The sequence below is a fragment of the Malaya genurostris genome, chromosome 3 (genome assembly GCF_030247185.1).
Source record: "Malaya genurostris strain Urasoe2022 chromosome 3, Malgen_1.1, whole genome shotgun sequence".
In the NCBI taxonomy this organism is placed as follows: domain Eukaryota; kingdom Metazoa; phylum Arthropoda; class Insecta; order Diptera; family Culicidae; genus Malaya; species Malaya genurostris.
The window spans coordinates 289,124,318-289,145,051 of record NC_080572.1 but is presented as its reverse complement, the minus strand read 5'-3'; the positions used below and the strand labels follow the sequence as shown (position 1 = coordinate 289,145,051).

General features: G+C 35.6%; 1 protein-coding gene across 1 annotated transcript in view; it reads left to right on the top strand.

The window, feature by feature from the left end:
* LOC131437751 (nose resistant to fluoxetine protein 6-like) overlaps positions 1-20,734 on the top strand; it is a 53,384-nt gene that overhangs the window by 16,857 nt on the left and 15,793 nt on the right. Inside the window, exons 2-3 of the mRNA XM_058607301.1 lie at positions 6,832-7,070; positions 7,133-7,326. Of these exons, the coding sequence (XP_058463284.1) occupies positions 6,832-7,070; positions 7,133-7,326 (433 nt within the window). The remainder of the gene's footprint in view (positions 1-6,831; positions 7,071-7,132; positions 7,327-20,734) is intronic.

Sequence of the window (20,734 nt, the reverse complement as noted above, 5' to 3'; positions counted from 1 at the left end):
ACTGTTAAAACATATTCCCAGTGAAATCGAATTGAAAACGATTTTCCAGAATGTACGAAATGGAATGCAGTCTTATGGCAGAGAAATGTCGATGAGCTCTGAAAGAAAACTTGGAGCAACTCCTACAAATTTTAGTAGAATTTAACTATTTGCAGATTATGACTAAAACCGACACCACAGAAAGTTCAAAACATAAATATAAGAGAATTTGAATTCTAATTATTATAATTCTGAAGCTTGAAAATTCTTCGATTGAATTCCAACAACCTCAGTAAAACTCGTCGTACTAATCTTTCCTATTCTAAACTTCAAACGATTTCAGCACAAATTAAGTTAGTTTCGAACATTTCAGATAAATTAAAAAATATACGGAATTTTTGAGAAATTAAAGGGTAATTTTTTAAGAGGTGTAGGATTTCATTGAAAAAAAAAACACAAAAAAATTGAGAAAATCAATGCAATTTTTATTGGAATCGATAGAACGATCAGTATCTAATGTTTGAAGAATCTTTCATGCAAATGTTGGCCACGGCTCCGCTTTAGATGGCCCATGCGCAAGGTATAATTTTGGCACCCTCTTTCTCCAACATGTTGGCTGGAATTTAACGAATAATGCCACCGGTCCATAATCCACACCAAACAGTGACTTTTTTTCTGGGATGCATTTGTAGCTATTGCAATGCTTCTGGCTGCTCTTTACTCTAGATGCGGCAATTTTTCTTGTTGACCATTCGAAATGAGCTTTGTCAACTTTGTCAGCGCCCATTCATGATTAAATTATAGACCAAAGTGAACAATTTTGACAATGACACAAGACACGATTCACGCGTGATCTGTCAAAACAGTGTTGCCAAAAAAATACCAGCAAAAAATCACCCTTTAGAACTACTCTACTCGATGCACTGAATAATACATTAAGAGTATTGTCCAAATTTGCATCACAAAGAAAAAGGAGCTACTGAAAGAACTCTCAGAAACATTGTTGTGCGACGATGCAATAAAATGCAATAACATATTATAATCCAGCTTTTTTTTACCTTCGGTCGTGTCAATGATGGAATAAACGAAAACGGATAAAAATATTCAAAGCATTGTTTTTTGCTTCGAGTTATGACTCCTTGATTAATTCCCACTCAGACTAGGTATACACAGAAAGAAATAATGAAATTTACACGAGATGTAAATCAATAGTAACATGGAATAGATATGAGTTGAATCGAAATTTTGATTGAAAACCTTCATCGATGCAAAAATAAATTGAATTGCATTGAATTTTCAATGAATATAACTGTTTCTTTCAATTAACGCTTATTTTGCGAATAAATTGTATTGAAACGTACAGAATTCTAAAGTAATTTTATGTTAAATTACCTGTTCCTAATATGTGCATGAAAATAGAAATAGAAATTCACAAAATATTTTTATCTGTGTATGACATTTTGCAGATGCAATTATATAGCCGAATCGCAATCAAATTTTGTCGTTCTGAATAATAGGTATCCAAAAGGAAGCTTTTAGCAGCCTGAAACATATCGAATGCCACGTGTATTAGGAAACCAGCCCATCCTTGACACTCATTTTGCACCCCGCAGTTCCTTGAATTGTGACCTTTTCCGATCAGCATTTTTATAGCTATCGAAAATCACCATGACACATAGAGGATTGCAGGTTAGATTCAACGCAAGATAAAATTCTGACAACCGCACTAATGCATTATGAACACTTGGCGGTTACGAAATTTAGACGAATAGTTGTTTATGCAGCCACGGACACGGCTGTCGGAAGATTTAAACAATGGAGTGACTGATGCATACCATTGAACCGTAACCACCCTGGAAGAGAAATAGCCTTAAACAAATTCGGAGGTTTTGTGTTATTGAATCTCGAGATTCGATACGTTCTTGAACACGAGTCTAATTGATGACCACAAATGCATATGCTGGGTCAGCTCAATTAATCTGTTCATCGGTAAATTGAACGCGTGTCGTTCAATTTCGAAGATATCACAACATCATGATTGACGTTTGTGTTTTGAAGGAAAAATTCAGGACCATACTAGGCCTATGTTTGTAAGCATAAAATTTTTGCTTAGTAAAGGTGTTCGTCATAATTCACATGTGTGTTCTTTTTGTTGACTTTTTCCCCAGACTTACGTTCGGGACAGAAGAAACCAAGTACAGTATTGTGTAGTGAACAATAGAACGAAATGAGTGAACCAAACGAACAAAAGCTACCGCCGGTACGAAAGAATACAATTATTGTTGACTTCAGACAGTGCCAAATTCGACCTTCAATACGAGAACTTGAAGGTTTGCTTAAAGAGCAAATGCATCTTGACATTAAACGTGTGCATTTACTCCAATGCAAAACAAGAGTTTTTGACGATCCAAAACTTACGAGGTCTGTTCAAAAAGCTCCCGGAATTTTTTAATTGCGCGCGTCTGGAGAGTCCGGTGGTCATATTTTTTTAATTGTGTTGGTACATATGTCCCTAATGTATGGTGAAATTTTCAGCTGTATTCATTGTTTACATTCTGTCTTGTAGCGGTTGGTGTAGACGTGTTTTTTTGAGCTCGGCGATTTTTGTTAGTATGGAAGAATTGAAGAGTCAAAGAATTTGTATTAAATTTTGCGTGAAAAATGAAATAAAGTGTAACCAAGTGTGCGAAATGTTACAGAGAGCCTACGGTGAGTCTGCTATGAAAAAAACAAGTGTTTACGAGTTGTATAAGCGTTTCCAAGATGGCCGCGAAGACGTTGAAGACGACGAACGCTCCGGTCGACCCAGCACGTCAATAATCGATGAAAATGTGGGAAAAGTGGAAAAAATGATTATGGATGATCGCCGAATCACTATTAGAGAAGTTGCTAATGAAGTTGGCATATCAGTTGGCTCATTTATGGCAAAACAATTCATGGGTTTTGCACCTGCTCATTCATCGTTGCTTACTCGTGATTTTTTGGCTAAAACCAAGACTTTAATCATACCCCAACCTCCTTATTCACCAGATATCGCTCCGTGTGATTTTTTCCTGTTCCCAAAGTTGAAGAGACCCATGAAAGGACAGCGTTTTTCATCGATTGAAGAGATAAAGGCAGAATCGCTGAGAGTGCTACAGAGCATTACAAAAAGTGACTATCAGGGGTGTTTCGAAGACTGGAAAAAACGCTGGCATAAGTGTATTATATCTAGGGGGGATTACTTGAAGGGGACCATATAGATGTAGACGAATAAATAAATATTTTTTTAGAAAAATGAGAATTCCGGGTACTTTTTGAACAGACCTCGTATTACTCTCTCAGAGGAAAATTTTTGGAAAGTCGTCCCATAGGTGTATTCACGTCAAAAAATTATCAATTGCAACAGGCAGAAAAAAAATGAAATTTACATGTGACATAAACCTTCAAACGATATAATTCACAACTACTTGATTTTTCAAATGACGCAATATTCATCGCGCACAAAATTTTACATGCTTCGACTGTAATTTGCACTCGGCTACCAATGACCGCAGTATGGATTTATATGTATCAATTATTCAGCCAGTACAGATGTGTTTCTGTGGTTCAGTCGATTAATAGATATGCTTTGTGATCTAATGTTCCTCGGTTCAAGTCCCGCTTTTGCTGTCGATCTTTTGTTTTTTATCCTATTCGACATCAAGCCATGTAATTTTCTAATCACACAATTTTACATGTTCTTGAATATAAATTTGTGTGAAATATGAAGTTCCAGTTATGTGCATCTTATAAGATGTAAAACAACAATTTTTTTCCGAACTATGTCGTAATATACTGTTAAAACTATGTGTTCCATGCAAAGTTTTATTTCCTTAAACTTTGCATAAAAACCCACTCGCAACAAATTTAATTGTGCAAAGTAATTAATACAAATGAAACTCGTGATGCTAATTTTGTTACGAAATTACTAAATAGGAAAAAGTTTTTAAACACTTAAAATATATTTTCATAACGCCCCTTTGAAATGTAATAAATCGTTTTGACAGATCCAGAGAACCAAAATTTCACGCGTTTTTTTTTGAGAACGGCCAATAAGCAACTTGTCAATTTCCACTTACGAAAAAAATTGCAAGCGAGCTATGAAAGATAGAGTATTAAATTTAAGACCAGACGAAAGAGAAAACTCTTCCCTGCCGTTTACTATTATGACTTACTCTCAGCGAGTGCCGAGTCATTCGAAATTACTCTTCAAAGTGAATGTTGATGGATGGCTTATTGGCCGTTATAAAAAAAACGCGTGATTTTTGTAACGCTTGAGAACAATGGGAGCTGTCAAATTATTATCCTGTTGGAGCTGACTGACGTTGGTATTGATCAACAGAGATGCCAGATCTCCAGATTTGTCTGTAAATCTGCAGATTTCGGGTATAATGCTGCAGACATTTTTTTGTTGTGCAGACTTTTGAAAATAGAGTTTTTCGTCCAAATTTAGAGACTTTTGAAATTGCCGCGACCGACCTTTGAAACTCTGTCTGCAGATATTTGAAATTTTTACCTGGCATCTCTGTTGATCAGTGAATTATAAGGGATAATCGTAGATTCGACCACCTGGGAATTCTTTATCCAAACTCAATTTATGTGGTATGGTAACAGAGCTATTTTGGTCACATCATATATTTTTGTCCAACTAATAAACTTTATGGATTTAATCGATGTAAAGTAACCATCATCGGCATTAATTTGAAACTAATTACATTAAATTACCTATTGCGGAAAGATTTTTCAAAGATATAACAACATTTGGTGGATAGTTTTACCAAGTGGGCCAAAATAAAATCATTCCTAAAGTAGGCCAAAATACCTCTGTTACCCTAATAAAATAGCAACCAGAGCGCTTTAAAACTCAGGGCATATTCAGTAGTGTTTTAGTTCTAGATGCATAATTTATGCCAGTTACAAAATTTAAATCAAGATTTCATAACAAGAAAAACTGGCAGCCCAGGCAGTGTTTTATGTACGATTCAGACGGTCCGCCTTCTTCCGTCACCGTCACCGGAACGTCAGCTTCCGTCAAAATAATTCAAATGAGTTTTCCCTTTGCGCATTCACACGATCCAGCAGAGATCCGGAACGTCAACGTCCGTCAACGGCAAGCTCTGTCAACATTTCTCCGAAAGAATATTTGACGGACTGTGATTATCGCACACATGCACGATTCATATGATTACAGTATTTAACTGACGTTTGTTATGTATGTATTCGGTGTCAAGATCCCTCTCTTAAACGAAATATACCACATATAACAAGTAATTAAACTTATCAGTAGATTTGCAAAGTACGTTACGCTTTGTTTTTTCCTCTTTCAAGTTAATTTTGAAAGTTATTTGTTCGATTAAAAGGTAGGAAAACAACAAATCGATTGGCTTCAAAAGCTCCCAGATTTTGTATTAGTGGAGAAAATTTTGCGAAACTAAGGTCTTCAAACTCTGCGTGTAAGAAAATGACATGATGGACACGGATAGGACACCGAATCGTGTGAATCAGAATGACGGTGACGGATATTGACGTTCCGGTGACGGTGACGGAAGAAGCCGGACAAAATAATGTTTCAAATATACAAAAAATAGAACGGCATCGTAGACCAGTTTTAAATTTGACAGAAGAACTGGTCGAATAAATAAAACTAGAACGGCTTGCTGGAGATACGTTTGTTCCAGTTTCTGTTCTATTATAGATCTTCCATATAGAACTTCTAGTTGCTGAATTTGCTCTCATGCTACTTTTGAAACCGGTCATTGGAAATCAATTCAGTCAACGAAATTTTGTTTGCACGACAATTAGTGAGACCTGAAAATCAAATATAGCACAGATTCTAAAGATTTTTTTCATTCTATTGCGTAATAGCTAAACGGGAGATGCCGATTCGATCACATTAAAAAAAAACTGTAACTCCAGTCCCAGGAAATACATACAAACGAAAAAAAAAAAAATTTGATGGAATATGACAACACTCTCAACGCAGTAGGCCCTGGGGGTTGGGTTTCCCAGTGATTGCATAGCACTTAAACATGAGGAACACCAAAATCCCATTCATCGAAGGCAGAAACACTCAAATCAAGATAACAGCTCTCTTTCGTGAATTTCAATAGTTGCGAGTTTATTCGAGTTGTTCGAATCTATTGATGACATGAATTAGTCATGACATAACTTTACCCAAATGGTCCCAAACCCGGGTTTTTTTTCTGTGGAGCCTAAAACATTGTATCAAATGATGTATCACCGGTTCCATATCGGCGGAGGATCTGACAGCTAGCTTGAAATATCACGGACGTTTTGTTTACCATTTGGATCGAATTAGCATACCATCACCGAACAACTGCAGCTCGAACCGCGGTCAGTTTTCGATAGTGACGACAATCGTTCCTTCGAAAGCTGCGATCATTTTGCAAGACGACTGCTTTATATCTGCTGTTCACCAGATTTTTATGCTTATTCGGAGATCCAGTTGATCGGCTCCATTCGTGGCTGGGTTTAATTGGGTGGATGACGAAATTTCGACGATGCACCGACACGACTGAAAGCTATCATTGGACGTTGGACGTTGATGTCCCGTCGTTCGCTGGTCGTTCGGTCACTGGTGGTAGAGACTCATAGTTTTTTCGGGGTCATTTCGCAACGTGACCAACAACAAGCGGATCGATCAATGCCATATGATCTTTTAACATTTGTGGTTGGACGATATTTCCGAGGAAATGGTGCAACTTGTGAAGGTCGTGTTTTGGTTTATTTCTTTATTTATCAAATCGTTTGATCTATAGCACAGTCTAACTGGCTCACTTTCATGATGTCGGCCTTTTTTTTTGTTCACAGTACTGGACGCCTCCGGAACACAGGAGCCAGGCTTCATGTGGGGCCACAACCACTGGATAGGTTCGGAGAAAGGTTGCGATTCGGCACGATCGCCGCTGTCGATCACCCTGTCCGATCGTTATCGGCGCAACATGAAGCCCAATTTGGTGACGGCCTTGGCTCCGTTTGACGTCAACTATAGAATGGTCCATGCCCGGCATCAGTCTGCCTGGCAGTTGGAGATGAAATTTCTGAGTGAGGTAAGTGTCATCCATTGTTAATCGCATCGGGAATTGAATTCATTGTCGTTTGCCCTCTCTAGAACATCCTGCACATTGGTTTGTGTGTTCCGCAATCCTGTTCCAACGGGGAGTTGTTCAATTTAACGACTCGGTACTTCGACGAGCGGGTCATCAATTCCCAGGATGTGTACGAGTTCAAACCCGATGTGCTACAGGTCAAAGACATGAAACTGGCGGAAAACTTTTGGACTAAGCCAAGTGTGATTGTGATCAGGTGAGTCAACAATCAATATACACGGAGAACCCTTCGATCATAAAATTGCGATATCGCAGTTTTTGATTTTTGCGATAGTTGATTTAACTAATTTCTTTTTGATTCAACAAATATGGTTTTTGATTTGCATATATTCAAGTAGTTGAAAAATATGTTGTTTTGAATGCTGTCAAATGCCGAAGACAGTTGAAAGCAAAACAATAATCGCAATGCAAAATCAACAACTTTTTTAGTTGAAATCTGTTTGCGTCGCTTCAAAATGTCAATGAAAACAACATCGATGATTAAAGCGTTTGGTGAAATTGTGTCCATTCGATTTGAGAAATTTATGATAACAAGTGTTTATCTAACAGCGGTGTTGTGATAAAGTTAACCTAGTTTAAGATGAAAAAGATTTGGTGACAAATTAGAAAATGTTAATGAATGATCATCTCGTAATCTTTCAGGTATGCGCAAAAATTTTATGCTTCAAATTCGATCATTGATTTACTTCCAGCAGACTGGTTTACTTCCAGCTGTTTGATACCGATGATGATGTTCATGCATTAGCAATAAAAACCTTTTTGACATGAATTTAATTCATAAAAGTAACAGAAACGAAGGGTTTCAAACACATAGAACGCGCTGCGTTTGAATTGCCGTCGCAAAATTCCAATTCCCAGCGGTTGATGCACCCAAGCTCATATAAATTCAATTTATATGAGCTTGGGTGCATCAACCGCTGGTTGAACTAAAGTTATGCACTGATAATTTTAGTCAATTTAATTGACTAAAATTATCAGTGCATAACTTTAGTTCAACCGTTTGAAGGCATCATCTTTCAATACTCATTTTAGGTAAATTTAATAATTTCGCTAATTTACTCGCCCCTTTGGGCACTTTTGCTGATTAAAAACGTTTTTCTACATCAATCATTTCGGATCGAATCAGACGTATTTTTTTAGAATTTAGATCCTTACAAAAATCAAAATCACTTAGAGATCGGTAGTTTTCACAGCCCTAATGATATTACATGTCAATATAAAATACTGTTTATATTTTAACAACGATATTTATTTCATGAATCTCAACATACCGAACTTATTTCAAATAGATCATGACGTGTATCAGTAAGTATATTTTGGTTATTTTCGCAAATCAATAACATTGTTCGAGATGATTAAACTATTTGCAATGTCTAAAACAAATAAAACCGATTTATTTTTCAACTAACAGAATTTTGTTTCAATAACAACAGCAGTTATTTCAACTAAAATATTTGATGAAATTGAAAGGTATATGTCCTAATTGACAGCTTTTTTTTTTCAAACAGTTAAATTAGTTGTTTCAACCATCGTTTCTGCTAATCGAAAAACAAAAATGACAGTTTAGTTAAAACAACAATCGATTAGTTGTACCAAATTTTAACCAATCGAATTCAGAAAATCAACTAATATTCTGGTTGAAATGGGATCGCGGGTGGTTCCGTGCACGGAGAACCCGCAGATCACAAAATTACAATATTGCAATTGTTGTTTCACGCCCTGGTTGCTTCAACTATAATGTTGTTGATTTAACTAACATATCTTGTCATAACCATTCAGGTAACCGAAATTGTTGTATTCAAATGCTGTCACTTGGCGGAGAACGAAGACAGCAAACCGCAGAACAAAAAACGTCTTCATTTCATCAGAAGCGTTTCATATTGAAAATTTTCAATGGTAAATGAACGTCATTTATGTTAGTTACGTAGTGGTCGTTTTATGTAAGTGGAAGTATGCAGAAGAATATAACAGTTGATTGTAAAACAAGTTTTCCATGTGTTAAATAGATATTCCTACAGTATAAATGATTTAATTTCATCTGAGAGTAATGTATTCTAGGACAGTTCATGTCAATGTTATTAAAACCGCTTAACGCTTAAAAATTTGCTGCTAAAGGAAAGTGGTACTTTTTGTATTTTCTTGAAAGTGTATCTGTAGCATTAGGTTTACCAGCGAGCCATTCTGCAAGTGAAGGAAAATTTTCCTAATTCCCTGTGACCATTGAGTCCCCTTTTGAGAATTGTAATATTTTGGTTCATTTCTTTTTCTTTTGTGAGTTTAGTGATAAAGATATAAACAGTTAATTAGGTAAAATTTCGTTGTTCAAGCAGTGAACGATTAGCTGCCCCCCCGAAGAGGCTAACAGTAAAAAATATTTATTGCAATTGGCGTCTTAAGTTCAAATAACTGAATAATTGGTTGAAACAACTGAGACATTTTTTTGCTTTCATGCATACAAGTAACTTTGCTGGGATTGTGTCATTGCTCAATTGCGCGAGTGACATCTCATTGAAACGTTTCATTGTTCGCTCAGGGTGTTTGGCATTGCTCAACTGAAACGTTTCATTACTTGTTGGGTGTCGTTGCTAAGCTGCCAGCACGATAAATCAAAAATGACAGATTAGTTAAAACAACAGTCGATTAGTTGTACCAAATTTTAACCAATCAAAATCAGAAAAACAACTAGTATTTTAGTTGTTCTGCGATCGCTGGCTTTTCCGTGTACTTCGGATTCTGGAGTAACGGGAAAAAATACTCGGAAATATTGAGATAGGTATACTCGATTTTCTCATAGACCAACAGATTTCATTGAACGTATGTTAAATGAGCTATAAATGAGATAACATGTGAATAAAAAGGGACACTTAATTTTCCCAGAAAAACCGCTGGACGTTGATCGCAAGCTTAGATTTCTATAGAAGGTCTCATAGTCTCATGGCCTGCTATTGAGTTGTGTCCAGATCTGACATCTGGTCCGGATTAACAAGGTAAAATGAGTAAAAATGAAAAAAAAAAACACTTTTCTCCGAAATCACTGATACAAATAACACAATGAAAGATCTTATGGTATCAATGTATGTATTAATATTCTATGGGGATGGTTCGAGATTAACAGGGTAAAATGTACAACCAAATGAAAAAAAATAGAGGGTTGTATTCAAGACACGACCGAGCACAATAACATTAAAAATGAAATGTTTCTAGGGTTCCCATAATAAATACGAAAATAAACATGATAATGATGATGATACACTAAACTAAAAACTTATTCAATTGACTAATTACAAACTTGCTCTAGTTTAAGCGCTTAAAGTGTTAGCGAATGATAAAATTGACAACTAGATTCTTTCTTGATAATTGATTCTATTCAATTTTGATCCCTTTCCACAAATTTTTACATTGCTAAGTTTTTGAATAACGTCCTTGAACTAGAAGTCAATTATGATGAATTCAAAGTTACTCGAAATCTCAAGTTTAGATGCAAACAACCTATAGATTTGAACCAGAACAAATAAAACTATTTTATTTTATGATAATAATTTTCGAGAAACGTACAAACTTATTAATTTTATAAACAGTTAATCGATCCAAGAGTAGATTTTATATATTTTAACGAAAAATGTTGTGTTGGAGTTTACACTCAGTAACAGTGTAATTTTATTGATCCTCCTTCAAAATCGTCGATAATCTTCGGAAAGTGTCGGTAAATAATATGGCAACAATACGAGGAAGAAAACATGTGAAACAATCCGCATAAAATATTTAGTTACTTACATTGATTTTCGCTTTGGCATATCAGGAATATACGGAATGGATACGCAACGAAATTCCGAAATTTTGTTCATATTGTAACTTGATGTTATTAACACATGACTGAACATTGTCATAGTTACAACGCGTGTAGTCATCAGACGCTTATTGTTTTGAAGCAAATAATAATTGAACTGAAACTGGCGGTTAACCAAATTCTACGAGGGTTCCTATTCAAACGATACATGTAAAATCGTAGGTAAGCTTACCTTGAGTTTATCTTTGAAACTATACGATATTGCATCTAATTGTACTGTATATGTGAGCCTGTGGAACTCATTTATACTACTAAACCGAGGAGGCCGCTTTTAGATAAGTTTCAGAATTAAATTTTGAATTTTTTGAAGCATTTAATTCCTAGTGGACAACAACTTGTTCAGCCACATTGTCACGTTTTGTTCGTATGGTAATGGAGATTTAAGTATGCAAACCGATCCGTTGACAAATTAAAACATTTTTAAGCTTACAATATTGAAGCTTTGGAATCATTTAAATAAGGAAAATCCATTAACAAATAATCGAGGAACAAGCGTTGCAAATTAGATCCGAAAAATCTATCGCCTATAATTCTAAATTGGCCTGATAGTTACCAGAGAACCAAAATAAAATACTCAATTCAAACCAATTTTTGAATGGTATGCAATTGAAATATTCAAATGACGTTATCTCTTAAGTTTAGCTTAAATGTTTCCGAATCGATTGTTTGTTGAATTATATAAATCCATCAACAAATAACTGAGTTATAAGCGTTCAAAATTATGACAGAAAAATGTTCAAGATTAGTTTTGCATGTTTTAAACTGACACCCAGCCTCGGGAAGCGAAGTGTAAGGCATTTTTAATGACAAAATCGACAAAAAATTTGCTAAATACATGAGATATTACAAAAGAATCGGTAATCACGCTGATTCGGTTTTTCAATAGCTAGATGATATTTAAGATACTCAAGTGAACACGGTGTTTCGTAGACAACAGGAAACTTCACCAACACATAATGCAAAAGCGACAATCCAGCAAGTGAACGCATATAAAGGGTGATTTTTTAAGAGCTTGAGAGCTTTTTTAAACAATAAAACGCATAAAATTTGCAAAATCTCATCGGTTCTTTATTTTAAACGTTAGATTGGTACATGACATTTACTTTTTGAAGATAATTTCATTTAAATGTTGACCGCGGCTGCGTCTTAGGTGGTCCATTCGGAAAATCCGCTTTGTTATCGACAAATTTTGTTCAGCGATGAGGCTCATTTCTGGTTGAATGGCTACGTAAATAAGCAAAATTGCCGCATTTGGAGTGAAGAGCAACCAGAAGCCGTTCAAGAACTGCCCATGCATCCCGAAAAATGCACTGTTTGGTGTGGTTTGTACGCTGGTGGAATCATTGGACCGTATTTTTTCAAAGATGCTGTTGGACGCAACGTTACAGTGAATGGCGATCGCTATCGTTCGATGCTAACAAACTTTTTGTTGCCAAAAATGGAAGAACTGAACTTGGTTGACATGTGGTTTCAACAAGATGGCGCTACATGCCACACAGCTCGCGATTCTATGGCCATTTTGAGGGAAAACTTCGGAGAACAATTCATCTCAAGAAATGGACCGGTAAGTTGGCCACCAAGATCATGCGATTTGACGCCTTTAGACTATTTTTTGTGGGGCTACGTCAAGTCTAAAGTCTACAGAAATAAGCCAGTAACTATTCCAGCTTTGGAAGACAACATTTCCGAAGAAATTCGGGCTATTCCGGCCGAAATGCTCGAAAAAGTTGCCCAAAATTGGACTTTCCGAATGGACCACCTAAGACGCAGCCGCGGTCAACATTTAAATGAAATTATCTTCAAAAAGTAAATGTCATGTACCAATCTAACGTTTAAAATAAAGAACCGATGAGATTTTGCAAATTTTATGCGTTTTATTGTTTAAAAAAGTTCTCAAGCTCTTAAAAAATCACCCTTTACAATCCAGTCATCAGCTCACTGGACAAGCTACTTGTTTCATTCACAGTCAAACATCAACTAGGCAAAGAAATATTGTGCAGCCTATATTTATAGATTTCTCTTCATACTACGCATAACGATACGGTGTTTTTTATGCATGACGCAAAGCCTCCTATGCCGAACAAGAAGTTGACGTCATTTTGTACAACAGGGATTGGTGGATGAAAACATATGCTATTGAAATACTGAAAAGACGGCGTCATACATGTTTAAGTTAAAAGTTTCCGAATCGATTGGTTGTTAAATTATAACAATCCATCAACAAATGACCGAGTTATTAACGTTCAAAATTATGACACAAAAAGGTTACGCGACTATTTTTGAACCTTTTAATTGACACCCGGCTCCATATAATGAAGAGTAAGGCATTTTTAATGCCAAAAAATTTTCGAACTCGGAAATTTCAATTTTTTTCAAAGTTGATTTAATTTTTTCTTGGATTACACGAGATCTAGACGTTTCAAACATTTCTACGATGTTCAGAATCAAAAAAAAAAATTCTTTAGTTTTGCTGTTTTTTACGCGCATTTCCAAACTTACGCGTTTTTTTGTGCGATTTTTTAACGCGGTACGTATCCCCCGCGTAAAAAGAGACCTCAGTTTATGTATATCTTGTTAGTTGATATTCGAAAGACACTGGTCTTCGATTTCCAGTAGCGGAGCTACCGGAAAAAGATGGAAAATTTTAGACGGACCCGGCTTCCAGTTCCGATATTATAGAGTGTAAAGACGGTCCCAGAAAGTATGGACGCACTTTGATTTCGCTGTAAATAATTCACAAGTGTTAGATATTTAAATTTTATTCGATATACTGATAATATTAGACTACAACAACATAATATTATTCTCATCATTTGCTACTTAGCCATTGTAGACTAGCTGGCGCACCTTCTGTCGAACGTTTCTCATTAAATTTCGTACAGACTTCTTGGCGACAAGTTTTGACGCTTTTCTCCAATCTGTTTTCGAACTGTTGAATGGTTCGTTCGTGCCTTCATTAATGCCCAAAATTCCTCAGTTGGTCGAAGTTTTGGGCAATTTGGTGGATTCATGTCTTTTGGGAAGAAAGTGAAAGTTTTGGTTGTATACCATTCTACCGTTGATTTCGAGTAGTGGCAAGAAGCAAGATATGGCCAGAAGACAATAGGATCCTTGTGGCTTCGAATCATGGGTAGAAGCCGTTTTTGTAAACATATCTTGATGTATATTTCGCTGTTCATTGAAGCAGTGGTGATGAAGGGTTTCGAAATCTTACCGCAGCTACAAATTGCTTGCCAGACCATAGCTTTCTTACCAAATTTTTCGACTTAAATCGATGTCTCGGACTGGTTTAATACTTGCCCTTCTCGCACCGTATAGTATTGTGGTCCCGGCAAGGATTTGTAATCGAGTTCCACGTAGGTTTCGTCGTCCATGATTATGCAGTTCAAATTTCCAGCACAAATCGTATTGTACAGCTTTCGAATCCTCGGCCTGATCGATGCTTCTTGTTTCGGACTACGTTTTGGTTGTTTCTGCTTCTTATAGGTTCGAAGATTCAAACGTTCTTTAGCACGAAAAACATTTGACTTCGAAGTGCCCACTTTTCTGGCCACATCCCGAACTTTTTTTTTTTTTTTTTTTAATAACTATTTATTGGAATATGAGTTAAAATTAAATTATTAAGATTTAAATTGGGTGTTCAGCCACAAGTGGTGACTTTTCAGCCCTGTTATATATATATGATTTGGTTATTACCATGAAGACATCATTTGCTTCCGCAATTCTGAGATTTTTGTGTAGGGAAAATTCTAAACCTACTTGTATTGTGTAATGGGGAAAAGGAACCTATATACTAACTTACTAACTAATACAGAGAGCGAATCGATTCAATTGAAGATTGCATCGATTTTTGTCGGAATTTGCTTATAATATTATGTGACATTACATCTAATGGTTCTATATTTGTGAGTCTGTGTAACTCATTTGTACTAAACCAGGGAGGACGCTTCAGAATCATTTTCAGAATTTTATTCTGAATCCTTTGAAGCGTTTTCTTCCTGGTGGAACAACAGCTTGACCAAATTGGTACCGCATAAAGCATGGCTGGTCTGAAAATTTGTTTATAAATTAACAATTTGTTTTTTAGACAGAGCTTAGAATTTCTGTTTATAAGAGGATATAAACATTTAATATATTTATTACACTTTGCCTGGATTCCTTCAATGTGATCCTTGAAAGTGAGTTTTTTGTCATACGTTAAACCTAAGTATTTAGCTTGATCAGACCATGTCAATTCCAAGCCATTCAATTTGAGAATGTGATTATTGTTTGGTTTTAGAAAAGAAGCTCTTGGCTTGTGAGGAAAGATAATTAATTGCGTTTTTGCTGCATTTGGTTTAATTTTCCATTTTGACAGATAATCACTGAAAATATTTAAACTTCTTTGTAGGCGACTGCAGATCACTCTTAGATTTCTACCTGTGGCTAACAGACTTGTGTCGTCACAGAATAGCGATTTCTGACAACCAACGGGTAGATTTGGAAGATCAGAAGTGAAAATATTATACAAGATTGGAGCTACACTCGAACCCTGCGGAACACCGGCTCGTACGGGTAGCAATTCAGATTTACAATTCTGATAGCTAACCTGAAGAGTACGATCAGTTAAATAATTTTGAATCATTTTGATCAAATAAATAGGAAACTGGAAATCAGACATTTTTGCTATTAAACCTTTGTGCCAAACACTGTCGAATGCTTTTTCTATGTCTAGAAGAGCAACTCCAGTGGATAACCCAGAAGATTTATTTGATTTTATCATGTTCGTTACTCTGACAAGTTGATGAGTAGTTGAATGTTCATGACGAAATCCAAACTGCTCTGGTAAAAAAATTGAATTCTCATTTATATGAGTCATCATTCTTAACAAGATAATTTTTTCAAAAAGTTTACTGATAGAAGAAAGTAAGCTAATTGGGCGATAACTTGATGTTTCTGCTGGGTTTTTATCAGGTTTTAGGATAGGAATTACTTTAGCGTTTTTCCATCTTTTTGGGAAGTAAGCTAATGAAAAACACTTGTTGAAAATTTTAACCAGGAGTCTCAAGGCAACATCGGGAAGATTTTTAATAAGAATATTAAAAATTCCATCATTACCAGGAGCCTTCATGTTTTTGAGTTTCCTAATAATTGATTTAATTTCATCAAAATTCGTCTCAATAATGTCATCGTGTGATAACACTTGGGTTGAAATATGATCATATTTCAGTGAGACTTCATTTTCAATAGGACTCACAACGTTTAAATTAAAATTGTGGACACTCTCGAACTGCTGAGCAAGTTTTTGAGCTTTTTCACCATTTGTAAGAAGTATTTGATTTCCTTCCTTGAGAGCAGGAATTGGTTTCTGAGGTTTCTTAAGAACCTTAGAAAGTTTCCAGAAAGGTTTAGAATATGGTTTAATTTGTTCAACTTCTTTAGCGAAATTTTCATTTCGCAAAAGAGTAAATCTATGTTTAATTTCTTTTTGTAAATCCTTAACTATGTTTTTCATAGCAGGATCACGAGAACGTTGATATTGTCGTCGACGAACATTCTTCAACCGAATGAGCAGTTGAAGATTGTCATCGATGATAGGAGAATTTAATTTAGTTTGAGCTTCGGGAACTGAAAAATTTCTAGCTTCGATAATGTAATGATTCAAATTATCAATTGCTGTGTCGATGTCCGCAGATCTTTCTAAAATAATTTCATGATCCACATTATTTTCAATGAGAGATCTGTAATTCAACCAATTAGCTCTATGATAGTTGAATATAGAACTAAATGGATTAATTATAGCTTCGTTGGAAAGTCTGAATGTTACAGGAAGATGATCTGAGTCAAAGTCAGCATGTGCAATCGGTTCACTACAAATGTGACTTTGATCTGTTAGAACCAGATCAATTGTAGACGGGTTTTTCACGGAAGAGAAACAAGTAGGATTACTGGGATGAAGAACTGTAAAGTAACCAGCTAAGAGTTGATTATGAAGTATTTTACCATTACTGTTATTTTGCCTACAATTCCACTGGACATGCTTAGCATTTAAGTCCCCTATTACGAAAAATTTCGATCGATATCTTGTAAGTTTTTGCAAATCGCCTTTAAAGAAATTTAATTGTTCGCCGGTGCATTGGAATGGCAAATATGCTCCAGCGATGAAATAAATTCCATGAATGGTTTCAACTTCGATTCCCAAGCTTTCAATAACTTTAGTATTGAAAGAAGGTAAAATTCGATGTTTAATTTGCCGTTGGACAAAAATGGCAACTCCACCACCAATTCCAGTAAACCTGTCAAATCGATGAACCACATAATGTGGATTACTTTTCAATTTTACATTTGGTTTAAGAAAAGTTTCTGTCACAATGGCAATATGAATTTTGTGAACTTTGAGAAAATTATAAAATTCATCTTCACTCGATTTCAAAGATCGAGCATTCCAATTTAAAATATTCAAATAATTATTTAACATCACTGTTAAATTTTAAATTCATTATAATATTATTTGCAAATTTCCATCCGATTTGAAATGCTTCAAAAAGTGATGAAGTCGAATTCATTTGGATGATCATTTGAAAAAGTTGATCTTGTAGGTAGATCATTTTATTTTCAGTTATATCGCCTAAATCGACTTCATTTAAAGAAGCGAATGGCATTGAAGGAATATTTGTAGGTAGACTGCCATTAGAAGAAGATGATTTGGCCGGTCTACCTATTAATAAATTGTTTTCGTTCGAAGAAGAACTGCAAGGCGGTCCTGTGTTTTGAATATTTACATTAGAAGAAATAGGAGATAGCTTTCTACCTAATATACCAGCATAACTGACATTAGAAGAAGATGATGACGAGGTCGATCTACCTGTCAATAAATTGTTTTCGTTAGAAGACGAATTGGCAGGTGCCTTAGAAGAATTTTCAGGTATATTCTGTAAATTTAAGGTCGTTGATTTGACTTGTTGTCTAAGCGAACGAGCGTTTAAAATTTTTTCCCTGACAGGACATTTCAAATAATTGGATTTATGATTTCCATTGCAATTTGAACATGAAAATTTATCAGTGGTTTCATTCATTGTACAAACGTCTTTCGAATGTGATTTACCACAATTCAAACACCGTATATCCATATGACAATTTTTGGTTCCATGACCGAAGCCTTGGCAACGACGACATTGCGTTAAGTTTGCAATACGATTATGCCGTTTATAATGTTCCCAATGAATTTTAATGTGGGAAATGAAACGTACTTTTTCTAAAGTTTTCAAATTGTTTACATCACTTCGATTGAAGTGTATTAGGTAAAGTTCATGGGAAATTCCAGAGCGTGGTTTAGAAGTACCATTCGCTCTTTTTTTCATAAGTATTACTTGGGAAGGGGCAAAACCAAGCAATTCTTTTAGTTCATTTTTAATTTCATCAATACTTTGATCATTTGATAATCCTTTCAAGACAGCCTTGAAGGGTCTGTCTGATTTTATATCATATGAATAAAATTTATGAAGTTTTTCGGACAAATATCGAATAAGACGTTCGTAATCTTCCAATCCATCCACCAAGACTCGACATTCTCCTCTTCGTCCGATTTGAAATGAGACTTTTACTTCCGGGAGAAAAGTAGAAAGCTCAGTACGGAATGCTTTGAAGTCGGAAATCATCACCGTCACTGGTGGCATAGATTGATGTTTCTTCCCAGAACGACATGCGTCCATTTTGGGAATTTTTGAAGAATTTTCTTCTATGTCGCTACAATCGGATTCAGGAAGAATCTCGTAAATATTGTTAGACGGCATAGGATCAACGGAAGGGAAATCCGTCCGTTGTCTTTTATTTTTACATTCAGATTCTATAAGATCGTGAATGTTATTAGAAAAATGTTGAATAACGGATTGTGATTTATTCCGTATTGAATTATTTTTAGCCTTAGGCTTGTTGCCTTTCCGGTTGGACGCAGGCATTTTTGAAATTAATGAAATTTTAAATTAAATTAACTAGGCTAAATTAGTCTTCGATTAGACTCCTAGCTAGCCTTAAAAAAGGCTGATTAATTTCTTAGTCACTCTAATATCACTCTTTGTATCACTTAGTCACTCTAATATCACTCTTTGTATCACTTAGTCACTTAGTTAGTGATTCAGGTAGCCTTGAAAAAGACTGAAGCCTTGAATCAATGAAACTCTAGGTAGCCAGAAAAAAATTCCAGGAGCCAAGAGCTATACGCGTGCGGTGCGAACGACTGTTCAACACCGACTGACCACATCCCGAACTGAAACCTCCTTCTTTTGCTCGAACGCCTTTAGTATACGTTTATCCAACTGAGGGTTAGCAGAACCTATTTTTCGACCCGTTTTCGGTTTATTCTCAAAGGTGTTATCCACACCGAACTTTCTGATTGCATTTCGCACGGCTTTTTCACTTACTCCTTCCATTTTTGCTATCTTTCTCAGTGACAGTCCGCGTTCTGTGCACCATTTGTTCTGCTGAGAGTCCACGCATTTCGGAACAAACTAATGAAAACGAATAAACAACTGCACAAGTGGCTAGTGAAGAATGTAAACAACAGGACGCAGCACATAAAAATTGACAGATTCTGAACCATTGCGTTGTTTTTGGTTGCGTTCATACTTTCTGGGACAGTCTTTATAGTGTTAAACAGATTGAGATCTTAATAAATATGTGAAAATCGTTACAATATATTGATCGCCATAGTTGACGACCACGAAAATTTATTATTTTTTAAAGTGGAAGCTTCGGGTAACCCAGAAACTTTTGACAGAATTGTCAGATCGACTAATGACATACCGTGTTGGAAGCGTCATTCCAAGACAATTTTACTATGGAACATTTCACACCAAAAGAACGCGCTGAAATTGTTCAGCTTTACATTCAAAATAACTGCTCCATTGTGAAAACCTAGCGAGACACATTTCACGTTAAATGGATGCGTTAATAACCAAAATTGTCGGTTCTATCTGTCGGTGCAAATTGTCGGCACATTTTGTACTCAAGGTCAAAAGTGGTCATTTACGCTATATCATTTCTCAAAAAATAGCTGAAACATAGTTCTTTAAACAAAAATAAATTATAATCAAAATGAAAAACATTAAAAAAAAAGAAAAATTACGCCACTATATGGAATAAAACGGAAATTGTTTTTGCAATCGACCTACGACTAGACCTGTGCGCCGTCGCCGATAATTCCCAAGTAGCAATTTGCAACTAGTTCTGATACGACTAAGTCCAAACTATGTTGCAACAAGAGCACGAATATGTTTTTAAGTTATATTGGTTAAAACAAGGTGGCAACAATGTTTCTTCATAACATAACTAGTTACGAAATAGTTATTTAGGTTTCAAATCACCACATATTTTTGTCATATTGAATTAATTATAATTTTGAGGCCATCGTTATTTAATCCAAACATATCTTTAATAACAACTATGTTTCTAGCTACTAGTTGAAAATAAGTTTATTTTACTCAAATGGTAGCAACCCGTAACTAGTTCTGATGCCACTTAGCCCAACTATGTTGCAACAAGAGCACGAATATGTGTTTTATGTTATACTGATTAAAACAAGGTGACGGCAGCGTTTCTTTATAACATAAACATTGAACTAGCTACCATTTGTAAGTTATCGTTACTTGATTCTAACATATCTTTTATCACAGCTGTGGTTTTAGCTACTAGTTGAAAAAAGGTTGCGAAACCATTATAAATACGTAAGATTCAGATAGCTATCGATAGGTTTTTCCAACGTAATGATAACGGAAATACA